Below are 14564 nucleotides of genomic sequence, written 5' to 3'. Positions count from 1 at the left end.
ATCTACCTTCTCAGAAACCTTTGGAATAGCTGTGGCCTAGAGAGATGCAACAGCTTGGAGAAGATGGCACAGCAGAGGCCAGCACTGCAACATGAATCTAGAGCCCATGATTTTCCCACCCAGCCCCTACCTATGGAGGACCCAGGGCAGCATCTATGCTGAGCTTTGCCTATCCTGTGCTCCCCACCCTCCCGTCCACAGAAGCTCACACCGGCATCCCCTTGACCAGGAATGTAAACCATGTGTGGTCTTTTTGCATTAACTCAGATTTTCAACCCTGGATGCATCTTAGAACATCCAGGAGACAGTCTTCTAAAATACCAGTGAGTGGCAAGATATGAGTAAATTCCACAGGAAAAGGAAGGCAGTCCAAAGGGCTGTGCTTCTCCTGTGGCTCAGTGTTATTCATAGCTGTGACATCTTTTAAGAGAGGTTTACAAGAGGGAAATCCTGTCACCAAAACCATTGTGACCCACTTTGAATTTGGGGGGAATCTTCATTTGCAACAATAGAAGAACAAATTTGTTGCAATAGGAAATATTTTTGTAGCTTATGTAGGTTGTTCAGCCAAAACAGCATAATAATTTAAAAAGTTAAAAGATAGGCCAGGTGTGGTGGCTCATGCCTGTAATCCCAGCACTTTGGGAGGCTGAGGCAGGTGGTTACCTGAGGTCAGGAGTTCAGGACCAGGCTGGACAACATGGTGAAACCCTGTCTCTACTAAAAAATACAAAAATAAGCCGGGCGTGGTGGTGGGTGCCTGTAATCCCAGCTACTTGCGAGGCTGAGACAGGAGAATCACTTGAACCCAGGAGGCGGAAGTTGCAGTGAGCCAAGATTGCGCCACTACACTCCAGCCTGGGCAACAAGAGTGAAACTCTGTCTCAAAAAAAAAAAAGAAAAAGGTAAAAGATATCAATGCTTGGGCTCCAGTCAGAATGTCTGGGGGTGAGCCCAAGACATCAGTACCTATTTTTAATTGAGATAAAATTCATCATTTAACCATCATAAAATGCACAGTTCAGTGGTGTCTTAGCCCATTTTGTGCTACTGTAACAGAATGCCTGAGACTCGGTAACTTATAAAGAACAGAGATTTATAAAGAACAGAGATTTGCAACTTATAAAGAACAGAGATTTCTTACCATTCTGGAGGCTGGGAAGTCTGAGGTCGAGGGGCCCCCATGTATCAAGGGCCTTTGTGCTACGTCATCCTGTGGCAGAAGGCAGAAGGGCAAGAGAGTGAGAGACAGCAGGAGGGGCTGAACTCAGCTTTTATCGCAAACCCACTCCTGCAATAACAACATTAATCCATTCATGAGGCAGAGCCCTCGCGACCTGATCACCTCTTCAAGATCCCACCTGTCAACATTGCTGGATTAGGGATTAAGTTTCCAACACCTGAGCTCTGGGGGATGTAGTCAAACCACAGTAAGTGGTATTTAGTATGTTTGCAGTGTTGTACAGCCATCCCCACTGATTCCAGAATACTTCCATCATTCCCAAGAGAAGCCCCACACTGCCAAGTTCCCCATTCTCCCCAGCCCCGGAAACCACCACTCTATGTTCCGTCTCTATGGATTTGCCTATTCTGGACATTTCGTGTAAATGGAATCACGTGGCCTTTTATGTCTGGGATAGTCGTACGTTTTAAAGCCCCTCAGATGTATCTAATACATATGCATCCAGGTTTGACAACCCTACACCAGGCCATTGGTTTTCAAACTTGAACTAGCACCAGAATCATCTGTAGGAACATAAAGAAATGATAAATGTTTGAGATGATGGATATGCTAAATACCATGATCTGATCACTGTACCTTGTAGGTATCAAAGCATCCCTACATACCTCATAAATATATATATAACTATTATGTGTCAACTTAAAAACATTTGTTGAAAGAATCATCTGGAGGCCTTGTTAAAGCACAGATTGCTGGGTCCCACCTGTGGAGTTTCTGACGCAGTCGTCTTGCTTAGGTCCGGGAATCTGTATTTCTATCAGGTTCCCAGGTGATACTGACGCTGCCGTTCCAGGGAGCAGACTCTGAGGATCACCGCACTAGGCTAACAGCATTAAGAATCAGGAAGCTGGCCAGACTCACGCTTGTAATCCCAGCACTTTGGGAGGCCGAGGCAGGCGGATTACTTGAGGTCAGGAGTTTGAGACCAGCCTGGCCAACATGGAGAAACCCTGTCTCTTCTAAAAATACAAAAATTAGCTGGCTGTCATGGTGCGCACCTATAATCTCAGCTACTCGGGAGGCTGATGCAGGAGAATCGCTTGAACCCAGGAGGCGGAGGCTGCAGTGAGCTGAGATCGTACCACTGCACTCCACCCTGGGTGACACAGCAAGACTCTGTTTAAAAAAAAAAAAGAAAGAAAGAAAAAAGAAAAGAAAGAAAAAGAAAAAGTAAACTCTAGAAACTCCCTCTGTCTCTCTCTTGATTATCCAGGGCCTCCCTGACCCCTGCCAGCATCCACTCTGGCCAACCCTGATACAAACTCCACAGTAAGACCCTGAGAAAATACAGATCCACTCCCCCAAAACCAAAGCCCTTAGCCCAGCCAGAGAGAAAAATAAAATATCTCTTCCCTTCTTATATGGGTCATCAGGTCCATAACATACTCCTAATTTTCCTCATGGGAATTAAAAAGTATAAATTACTGCAGTGCAAATGATAAGCCCCCCAGGGTTATTGTAGCAGGAATGATTTATATACCCGGCAGTCTACCAGTTTCTCTAAGGGGTTAGCTGACTCCTAAGGTGTCATTTTAGGCTTCCAGGAGGGGAAGGATGTGACGTGGCTGACATGTTGTACGTGTACTCAGTACTTGCATCCTCTCCTTCCTCAGGCTGAACACCTGACAAGCCTTAACACCTTGCAAGGATTTTTTTCATTTGTTAGTTTGAAGATCAAAAGCCTTCGGGCCCAGAGGACAAAGCTATTTGGAAGTAGGAATGGTTCAGTGTTTATGTTGTGAAACAAATAACTGTGTGAACCTATGTGAGTTCCCACAAGGTCTCCCAGAACTACAATCTTTGGGGAGACTCAAACATACATCTAGAAATGACCCCTCTAGTCAGTTTGTCCGAAAGCGTTCCTAGAATCTGATATCAACCCATGGTGCCCTCTTGTGGAAACAGAAATGCTGCATTTGAATTACCGAAAGATCACTGTAGCCCAGCCAGAGTTTTGTTTGGGGAAATATTTTTTGTTTGTTTCGGGCAATGACCAGGAGCCCGTGATGTGCTACAGAAGGCTCACAGTGGCTTGTGAGAGCCAGCGGTTAAATTTTCGGGACTTCTGCAAACTGGTTTTTAAGCATAGCCATTATGGAAAATTAAAGTATTTAGGCTGGGAGCAGTAGCTCCTGCCTGTAATTCCTGCACTTCGGGAGACTAAGGTGAGAGGCTCGCTTGAGACCAGCCTGGGCAACAAAGTGAGACCTTGTCTCTACAAAAACATTTTAAACTTAGCTAGGCGAGGTGGCACATACCTGTAGTCCCAGCTACTGGTAAGGGCGAGGTGGGAGAATCCCTTGAGTCCAGCAGTTCAAGATTGCAGTGAGCTGTGATCATGCCACTGCACTGTAGCCTGGGTGACAGATTGAGACGCTGTCTCAAAAAAAAAAATAAATAAAGTATTTAAATTTACAATTTAATAAATTATATTAAAAACAAAGGCAAGAATTACTTACAACTGATCACTTCCTAATTATTTGCTACCTTTTACTATTATCTTTGTTCGCTGGGTGGTTTACATCTATTGTGTCCGCATGGTGGAAATACCGTCTGACGGTGGCTACCGCGCATCTCTTCCCAACCGCGTGATCAGTGATGTCACATTGCCAGCTGGAAGCTGTGTGTGGAGGGAGGATTGACACCAGGGAAGACAGGCAACCGTCATCAGAGAGCTGCTTGTTAAACATCACCAGCACACCTCTGCTTAGAGTCTTGTGCTATGGGAACTCTGTACAAAGTAGGGAGTAATTAGAAATTCCCATGAGCCAAATAAGGACTGGGAAAAGGCTAAGACCGTATTGTCCAATACAGTAGCCACTAGGCACCTGTGGATACTTAAGTGTATTTAAACTCAAATAAATTAAATACAATTAAAAATTCAGTTCCTCGGTTGCACTAGCCACATTTCAAGCGTTCCCTAGCCACAGGTGTCTGTGTTATTGGACAGCACAACTGCAAAAGATTTCCATCATCTCAGAAAGTTCTATAGCACAGTGCTGGCTAGAAACCGAGTGCTTTACTGCATGCACATCATTTAGCACAGTTAGTTGCTGTTTATTATTCCTGTTCCACAGCTATTGTCTGCCATATAAAAACTTAGGCCAGGCACAGTGGCTCACACCTGTAATCCCAGCACTTTGGAAGGCCGAGGCAGGCAGATCACAAGGTCAGGAGTTCGAGACCAGCCTGGCCAACATAGCAAAACCCCATATCTACTAAAAATACAAAAATTAGCCAGGCATGGTGGCGTGCGCACTGGTTTAGAGTGGGGACCACATTTTTTTGGTGCCGTGTTACACATATGACCGTGACTTTGTTACACCACTACAGGAGGAAGAGTAGAAGAACAATCTAGAAAACCAAAATAACAAGAACTTCTTGGTAAGAAGCCGGGAACAGACAACAGAAGTCATGAAGCCCAAGTGAAATCAAAGGTGCTAAATGGTCGCCCAGGAGACATCCGTTGTGCTTGCCTGAGTTTTGGAAGCTCTGAAGTCACATCACAGGACACGGGGCAGTGGCAACCTTGTCTCTATGCCAGCTCAGTCCCATCAGAGAGCGAGCGCTACCCACTTCTAAATAGCAATTTCGCCATTGAAGAAGAAGGGCAAAACCACTAGAACTCTCCATCTTATTTTCATGTATATGTGTTCATTAAAGCATGAATGGTATGGAACTCTCTCCACCCTATATGTAGTATAAAGAAAAGTAGGTTTACATTCATCTCATTCCAACTTCCCAGTTCAGGAATCCCAAGGAAAGCCCCAGCACTAACGTAAATACACAACACACACACTCTACCCTACACAACTGGACATTGTCTGCGTGGTTCCTTTCTCAGCCGCTTCTGACTGCTGATTCTCCCGTTCACGTTGCCTAATGAACATCCTTCAAGAACTCTGGGCTGCTACCCAGACATCATTTTACCCTTGGCTCAATCCTCTAAGCTAACCCCCTTCTACTGAGCCTTCAGTCTTGAATTTCTAAAAAACAGAGGCCATGGCAGAATAATCTTTGGGTAACTTCAAAACGGGGCAGCCAAACCCATGAGGCAATGTCAGGAACAGAAGGATGAATGAGGTCCCAGGCAGAGAATCATACTTAGCAAAGTTTTACCTGTGCGTTACTAATTGGCCTCTTTAAGAGTTAGTTTCTTTGGGATTGCTATGAATGATACCCTGAATTTGGCCTGCACTAATTTGATGTTTACAGGTGGACACACAATGTGCAAATCAATGCGTACGTTTCCTGAGAAGTGTCTAAAAACACCAAAAAGGGATCCGTACATTCAATGTTTATGCAAGGAAGGAAAGAAAGAAGGAAGTGAAGAGGGAGAAGGGATGGAGGTCACACTGGTAGAACATAACCACGGAAAAGAGCACATCAGGCCTGGCATGGTGGCTCAGGCCTATAACCCCAGCTCCCTAGGAGACCAAGGCGGGAGCATCTCTTGAGGCCAGGAGTTTGAGACCAGCCTGGGCAGCATAGCAAGACCCATCCCTACAAAAAATTAGAAATTGGCTGGATGTGGTGGCATACACCTGTAGTCCTAGCCACTCAGGAGGCTGAGGCAGGACGATTGCTTGAGCCCAGGAGTTCGAGGCTGCAGTCAGTCATGATGGCACCACTGCACTCCAGCCTGGGCAACAGAGCAAGATCCTGTCTTTAAGGAAAAAAAGACAAGATGAGCATACCAGCAGTCCTTGAACATTATCAAAAAGTTCAGCATATTAGAATCACCGGGAGGCCTTGTTAAAAGAGTTCGCTGGGCCCATCTTCAGAGTCTCTGAGTTGTTGGTCTGGAATAGAGCCAAACGTTTTGTGTGTCTAACAATTCCCAGGTGCTGTTGCTGCTGCTACTATTCCAGGAACACACTTTGAGAACCATTGTGTTATTGCTCTGCATGCCCACCCACTCTCAACTCCCACGAAAAAAATCAACTTCCAGAGCTAAGATTTCGGTGGAAGTCCTGGTTCCATATCTGGTGCAAGATCTCCCCTCACGAATCAGTTGAGTCAACATTCTAGCTCAACAACATCACACGATTAACATTAACGAAAATTATTCATTTGGGAAACTATCAGCCAGTTTTCATTTCTGAAGGGGCAGGAGAGTGTTATGAGAAATCACGGCAGTTTTCAGCAGGGTCCAGATTCAGATTAAATAACTATTTTCTGTCATTTCTGTGACCAACCACATACAAACAGACTCATCTGTGCACCCTCCCCCTCCCCCTTCAGGTATATGTTTTCTGAGTAAAGTTGAAAAGAATCTCAGACCAGAAAATATAGATATATATTTAAATCTTACTTGAGTAGAACTGATTACGACTTTTGGGTGTTGAGGGGTCTATAAGATCAAAACTTTTCCATGATAATACTAAGATGTTATCAACCATTTATCTGTCCTTCTCTCAAAAGTGTACGGTGGAATTTTCCAGAAGCTATGTGATACGTGATGATGTCATCACTCTGCTGTTAACATATAATAAATTTATTGCTATTGTTTATAAAAGAATAAATGATATTTTTTAAAAAGTCTTTGTTTTTATTATAAATATGATAAATATTGCTAGCTATAATCTACATAACCAAAAACCTTTATAGTTTTTTGGTGCTTTTTTTTTGTTTTTTTGTTTTGTTTTTTTTTTGAGATGGAGTGTTGCTCCGTTGCCCAGGCTGGAGTGCAGTGCACAATCTCGGCTCACTGCAGCTTCTGCCTGCTGGGTTCAAGTGATTCTCTTGCCTCAGCCTCCCAAGTAGCTGGGACTACAGGCACCCACCACCAAGCCCGGCTAGTTTTTGTATTTTTAGCAGAGACGGGGTTTCACCATGTTGGCCAGGCTGGTCTCGAACTCCTCACCTCAAGTGATCCACCCAACTCAGCCTCCCAAAGTGGTGGAATTACAGGCGTGAGCCACGGCACCCAGCCTGGTATCCTCTATAGTTTTTAATAGTTTTAAATAATATGCAAAGGTCCTGTGAAATGGCCAACAAGCACATCAACATCACTGGTCATTTCAGAAATGCGAATCAAAACCACAATGAGATACTACTTCATACCCATTAAGATGACTTTAAGAAAAAGAATAGGAATGCTCACAGATGGCTGGTAGGAATGTCAAAATGTGCAGCCACTGTGCAAAACAGAGTCTGTTTTGGCAGTTCCTCAAAAAGCTAAACATAAATTTGTCCTATAACCCAGCAATTGTATTCCTAGGTACACACCCAAGAAAGACAAAAACGTGTCTAAATACAAACTTGTACATGACTCTTTATAACAGCATTATTCATACTCACCAAGAGGTAGAAACACCCAAATACCCAACAACAAAGGGATGGATAAAGACCGGGCATGGTGGCTCACGCCTGTAATCCCAGCACTTTGGGATGCCAAGGTGGGCAGATCATTTGAGGCCAGGAGTTGGAGACCAGCCTGGCCAACATGGTGAAACCTTGTCTCCACTGTCTCTACTAAAAATACAAAAAATTAGCTGGTCATAGTTGTGCGCATCTATAATCCCAGCTGCATGGGAGGCTGAGGCACGAGAATCCCTTGAACCTGGGAGGCAGAGGTTGCAGTGAGCCAAGATGGTGCCACTGCACTCTAGCCTGGGCGACAGAGGGACTCTTCTCTCCAAAAAAAAAAAAAAAAAAAAAAAAAAAAAAAATTGATAAGCAAATCATGGCATATCCCTACCAGTGGAGTATTAGCCACAGGAAGGGATGAAGTATTGATCCATGCTGCCATTTAGATGAACCTCAAAAACATTATGCTGAGTGAAGGAAGCCAGACACAAAAGATCACTACTGTATGACTCATTTAACATGAAATATCTAGAATAGGCAATTCCATGGAGACAGAAAGCAGATAAGTGTTTGCCAGGGGATTTTTCTGGGGTGGTAAAAAAAGTTTTGAAACTAGAGGGAGGAGGTAGTTGCACAACATGTTGAATAAACGAACAGCCACTGGATTGTATACTTTATCATGGTTAATTGTGTGTTATGTGAATTTCACCTCAACTTTTTAAAAAGGAGATCCTGAGGCCAAAATATTTGAATATTGCTTATCTTATTCATGATTCTCAAAGAAGGGTCATCAGCCCAGAAGGATCCTCCTGAAGTCTTTATGGTGACTTTAGTATTCTACTAAGTGAGTTATCAGGGGACCCTGAATTTTTGTTTTCAAAAACCAAAATTAGCATATTACTAAAGTTTATGGAAGACTCCACTTTGGTATTCTATCAAGAACATAAAATTTGCATAGCTCCCAGGAAGGCTGCTGTTCCTGATGCATCACCAGAACCATCGTGAGTTGGTTTTAGTTTTTACTCACTGGTATTCCTTCAGCTAAATGATGAATTCCTGCCAGTGATTTTCATGGAGGGGTTGTGTTGGCTGGCTCCCAACGTGCATAATCAATTAATTTACTGTGGGTTGAAAACCTGAACAAACTGAAAGTCAATAACTCTTCTTAGGTCTGTAGAAGTAAGTAAGATTACAGGGTAGCTCACTGTCCCCAATATTGGAGAGGCAGACAGGCTGATACAGGGAAATCATAACCTCCTGGACCAGAAACCCAGGAACAAACCCTGCTACTGGAACCAGCAGAGGGGCAGGAAAACCTAAACTGGAACTGACAAATTGCTGGAGGCTCAGTGTGGACACTTCTGAGAGAGAAAAATTTCAGGGGAGCAACCCAGTCACAGGGGGTCCCCACTTTCATGACCTTTCCCTCCAGGAACTCAATGAGGTCTTCACAGTGAAGATGGGAGAAAAACTTCCTTGTGCTTTTGACGGGGGAAAGAGAAAAGGTACTGTCACACGCATCCGTGTGAAGAGAGTCCACCAACAGGCTTTGTGTGAGCAACAAGGCTGTTTATTTCACCTAGGTGCAGGCGGGCTGAGTCCGAAAAAGGATTCAGCAAAGGGTGGTGGGATTATCATTAGTTTTTATAGATTTGGGATAGGCATACAAAGTACATTCACAAGGGTGGGGAGAATATTACAAAGTACCTTCTTAAGGTCAGGGGAGAATATATCGTATCAGTTAGGGTGGGGCAGGAACAAATCACAATGGTGGAATGTCATCAGTTAAGGCTATTTTCACTTCTTTTGTGGATCTTCAGTTGCTTCAGGCCATCTGGATGTATACGTGCAGGTCACAGGGGATATGATGGCTTAACTTGGGCTCAGAGGCCTGACAGGTACCATTCTGAAATATGCCAGAGCATTCAGTACTTGTCCAACAAGGCCTGCCCTCAAGAAACAGTATTTTCCTCACTATCTTAAATTTTACCGTAGTCTAACCAACCTAAATTTTACCAGTGTCTAACCAACCTGAAAGAAGGGAAATAACCAGCTCTAGCCTCTCTGCCCTTCTTGTCTCATCTAAGGGAGGAGGCGAATGAAAAGCACTTGTGAAGGTCACAGCCCAGGGGTACAGGCTTGCTGAAGGCTGAACCTAATCATAAGACTATGGAATGGTTCCCCTCCCCCTGCACCTTACCACCACATCAGTGGGGCTGTTGTGCGCTCACAGGGGACTACAGCGGAAACAACTGCACATTTCAGTCCCTCTTTAAGAAGCAGTCTCTAGGGAAGCCCAAAGATGAGAGGGGAGACAAAAACAAAGACACTAGAGGGAATTTTAGCCTCTGACATCTACAGCTACAGCAAATAGCAAACACAGCCTAACTCCTAACCAGATAAACATAAAGGCTCACACTAAAGGCCTATTTACCTTGGTTCCTTTTATGCTGTATATCAGGTCCAGCTTTCAACAAAAAATTACAAGGCATGCTAAATGGCAAAAAAACACAGATTAAAGAGGCAAAGCAAGCATTGTAACCAGACTCGGATACTACCATGTTGGAATTATCAGACTGGGAATTTAAAACAACTACACAAATAAACCATTATGACAGAGATTTCTATGGTCCTGTAGATCCATTCTTCCCTTCCACCATCAGTAATAAAATCCCCAAATTTTAACCCAACACATTTCTGCCCCTAGCTAAAGACAACACTTTCTAGCCTCCCTTGCAGCTAAGTGTGGTCATGTGACTAAATTTGGATGAGATGTAAACCAAAAAGTATCTGAGACAGGTCTAAATCCATTCAGAGGTTTATATTGCCAAGATTAAAGACCATGACCTGTGATACAGCATCAGGAGTTCCTGAGAACATGTGACCAAAGGTGGTTGAGTTACAGCTGGGTTTGATATTAATGCATTTTAAGGAGACAGAAATTATAGGCAAAGACATAAAGCAATACATGTAAGGTATACATTGGTTCAGCCTAGAGAGGTGGGACATGTCAAAGTGGGAGGCTTCCAGGTCATAGTTGATTCAAAAGTTTTCCGATTGGCAATTGGTTGAAAGAGTTAAGCTATGCCTGAGGAGTTGAAGTCAGTAAAAAGAAATGCTTGAGTTAAGATAAGGGGGGTGGGGTTGTGGAAGACACTGTCCTTGTCATGTACATGAAGCCTCCAGATAGCAGGCTTCAGAGAGAATAGACAGCACATATATCTTATTGGAACTTAACAGACGTCAGACTCTCTGGAAAAGACCCATTAAGAGAAAGGAGATTCCTCCAGTATGAAAATTAAGAGACAGCTTTGCAGGGCCACTTCAAAATATGTCAAAAAATATTTTGGGGTAAAATAATTTTATTTCCTTCTTGGCCTGTTATATGTCATGTGATGCTATACCAGAATCAAGCTGGGATTGGGTATCTTGTTGCTAAAGCATCTGTTTCTTAGGTCTTATGATCTCTATTTTAATGTAATGCTGGTCAGTTGATGCCTGAATTCCAAAGGAAGGGATTACAATGAGGCGTGTCAACCCCCCCACTTCTTGTCATGACCTGAACTAGTTTTTCAGTTTCTTGGGGATGCCCTTGGCCAAAAAGGGGCTCATTTAGTCAGTTGGGGGCTTAGAATTTTATGTTTGGTTTACAGAGATATGAGCAGAAGGGACGTGTGTGATGCCCAGGGTGTGCCCTTGAAGAGAATGTGCACACCCTCCTTCATCTCCTCTCACTGGTGGCTGCGTGCTCTTGCTCTCGTGAGCTAGAACCACCGGGAGGATAGAAGCCACACATGAAGCCTGAGAGGGAAAAAAAAATCCAAGGAGGCTGGGAGTCTGACCCCATGAGGTGCCCCAGCAGCAGTGCACACACTCAGACTGCATATGAGACAGAAATAACCCTCCCATTTGCTGCGATTTTTGCCCTTGTTAGGGCAGCATCCTAACTGTATCAATCACCCACACTCCTACTAAAATGACACCCTCGGCTATCGTTTGGATATGGTTTTGTTACCACAAAGGGGTCCTGCTCCAGACTACAAGAGAGGGTTCTTGGATCTCATGCAAAAAAGAATTCAGGACGAGTCTGTAAAGTAAAGTGAAACAAGTTTATTAGGAAAGTAAAGGAATAAAAGAATGGCTACTCCATAGACAGAGCAGTTCCGAGGGCTGCTGGTTACCTATTTTTATGGTCATTCCTTGATGATACGCTAAACAAGGGGTGGATTATTCATGCCTCCCCTTTTGAGACCATATAGGGTAACTTCCCGATGTTGCCATGGCATTTGTAAACTGTCATGGCAGCGGTGGGAGTGTAGCAGTGAGGACAACCAGAGGTCACTCTTGTCTCTATTTTGGTTTTGGTGGGTTTTAGCCGGCTTCTTTACTGCAACCTGTTTTATCAGCAAGGTCTTTATGACCTGTATCTTGTGCCAACCTCCTGTCTCATCTTGTGACTTAGAATGCCTTAACCATGTGGGAATGCAGCCCAGTAGGTCTCAGCCTTAGTCTATCCAGCCCCTATTCAAGATGGAGTTGCTCTGGTTCAAACACCTCTAACCGTTGTTTATCCCAAGCAAATCTCATGTTGGACTGTGATTCCCAGTGTTGGAGGTAGACCTAATAAGAGGTGTTTGTGTCATGAGGGTGGATCCTTCATGAATAGATGATTGCCCTCCCTGGGTGAGGGGGGTGAGTGAGTGCTCATTCTATTCATTCCCGTGAGAGCTGGTTGTTAAAAAGAGCCTGGCATCTCCCCCCACCCTTTCTTCCTCTCTCACCATGTGACCTCTGCACACAACAGCCCCCCTTCACCTCCCACCAGGAGCAGAAGCAGCCTAAGACCTTTCCCAGTGTAGATGCCCAATCGTGAACTTTCCAGACACCAGAACTGTGAGGCAAATAAAACTTTTTCTTTATAAATGACTCAGTCTCCAGCGGTGCACGGTGGCGCACACCTGTAATCCCAGCTACTCGGAGGCTGAGGCAGGAGAATCACTTGAACCCAGGAGCTGGAGGTTGCAGTGAGCAGAGATCGCACCACTGCACTCCATCCTGGCCACAGAGCGAGACTCTGCCAAAAAAAAAAAAGAGAGAGAGAGAGGGAGAGAGAGAGAAAGGAAGGAAGGAAGGAAGGAAGGAAGGAAGGAAGGAAGGAAGGAAGGAAGGAAGGAAGGAAGGAAGAAAGAAAGAAAGACAGACCAGTCTCAGGTATTCTCAGGTTACAGCAACACAAAACAGACTAAGACACCCTCTCCACCAAAATTCTGTTTGTATAGCATATTAGTATCAAAATCTTTTCAATGGAAAATGGACTCCAGAATCAATATTCAACATGACAGCAGAGTTTCAAGTAAATACATGTTTTCTGTTCCATAAATATTATCTGAAAAAGATTTCCCTACAGGAGATAAACAAGTAGATAAGATAAAATAACATTGGTTCTCTTTATTAATTTGAATACTCCCCTACTTTTCTTCAGAAAATCACTGCATTCATTCTCCAACACCCCTGAAGCCTTTCCGAAATGTTAGCTCACATGGAGATGTTCCTTTTGCCTGATGTCTTCTGGCTAAGTCAGAAACTGCAAAGGGAAACCTGCTGAAGTTTTCAAAACTTTTCCCTGTTATTTCCGTTTCTCCTCTTAAAGAGTGCAGTGCGAAACACGTGTCCTCCTCTTCTACGATGTTGATGAACATACCTTCAGAGCTAGCCTATTGATATGAAGGTAAGGATGAAAAGAAATCTGTTATCTCAGGGCAATAGGATTATCAAGCACCATATCAGCAAATGCACCACTCGAAACTAAATTGTAAATATAGCCATGCACCGCATAATGATGTTTTCATCAACAACAGACTGCATATACATGACAGTGGTTCCATAAGATTATAATACCATATTTTTACCATACCTTTTCCATGTTTAGACACACAAATACAGCCAGGCGCAGTGGTTCACATCTGCAATCCCAGCACTTTGGGAGGCCAAGGCGGGTGGATCATCTGCGGTCAGAAATTCAAGACCAGCCTGACCAACATGGTGAAACCCCGACTCTACTAAAAATACAAAGTTAGCCAGGTGTGGTGGCGCATGCTTGTAATCCCATCTACTTGAGAGGCTGAGGCAGGAGAATCGCTCGAACCTGGGAAGCGGAGGTTGCAGTGAGCCAAGATTACACCATTGCACTCCAGCCTGGGCAACAGAGTGAGACTCTCTCTCAAACAAACAAACAAACAAAAAGATACACAAATATATACCTTACTATCACAATTGCCTGCAGTATTCAGTATAGTAACCTGCTTTACAGGTTTGTAGCTAGGGACGATAGGCTATAGCAGCCCCAGAGTGCAGTAGGCTCTACCATCTAGGTTTGTGTAAGTTCACTCTGTGACGTTTGCACAAAAACAAAATCACCTAACAATGCATTTCTCAGAAAGTATCCCCATCATTAAGTGACTCGTGACTGTAATAGAAAATGAAAACCCACTGTCTCTCATAACTGTGTACCCTCCAGTGGTGCTTCCTGCATGGCTCAGCAACCTTATCAAGAACCTGGTTCTGGGTATTTTTTCTTCTCTCTTTTCTGTCTCCAATGATGTCAAATTTACTCAAAGACCAGCTTAGCCTCGTGATAGCCAACAGGTTGTAGCTATTCCAGAATTAATATCAGATTATCACATCTAGAAATAAGAAAAGAAATAAGGTTCCCTCGTTGGAGCTTCCAGCAAATGTCTTCTCCAGTCTTGTTGACTCAAACTAGGTCTCATATCTACTCCTGCACTGTGACCAGAAGATGTGAGATGATTCTGATTTCGTAAGGCCCAAGCCACAGACCCCACTCCTAGAACCAGTAATAAAGAGAAGATCTTAAAAGCAGCCAGAGAAAAACGAACCTTTGCAGAGAAATATAAATAAGGACGACAGCCAGACCCGATGGCTCATGCCTATAATCCCAGCACTTTGGGAGGTCGAGGCAGGTGGATCACTCGAGGTCAGGAGTTGAGAC

The 14564-nt window shown here is 43.9% G+C and overlaps 1 protein-coding gene and 1 non-coding gene across 3 annotated transcripts in view; both read left to right on the top strand.

Moving 5' to 3' along the window:
- The window catches only part of IL2RA (interleukin 2 receptor subunit alpha), a 51470-nt gene extending 44686 nt beyond the window's left edge, over nucleotides 1-6784 (top strand). The window contains exon 8 of one of the 2 annotated variants that reach the window (XM_009457869.5): nucleotides 4577-6784. In XM_009457869.5, coding sequence (XP_009456144.1) covers nucleotides 4577-4601 — 25 coding nt within the window. In that variant the 3' untranslated portion in view covers nucleotides 4602-6784. Of the gene's footprint in view, nucleotides 1-14; nucleotides 3700-4576 lie in introns of those variants that run through there. The other variant, XM_063780357.1, reaches the window with a different exon arrangement.
- On the top strand, nucleotides 282-422 carry LOC112204676 (small nucleolar RNA SNORA14). The gene has a single exon (XR_002938345.1). It is a non-coding gene; the product is annotated as a small nucleolar RNA SNORA14 (small nucleolar RNA).
- Nucleotides 6785-14564: the final 7780 nt, after the last annotated feature.

The sequence above is a fragment of the Pan troglodytes genome, chromosome 8 (genome assembly GCF_028858775.2).
Source record: "Pan troglodytes isolate AG18354 chromosome 8, NHGRI_mPanTro3-v2.0_pri, whole genome shotgun sequence".
Lineage (NCBI taxonomy): Eukaryota > Metazoa > Chordata > Mammalia > Primates > Hominidae > Pan > Pan troglodytes.
This window is presented reverse-complemented; position numbering and strand designations above follow the sequence as displayed.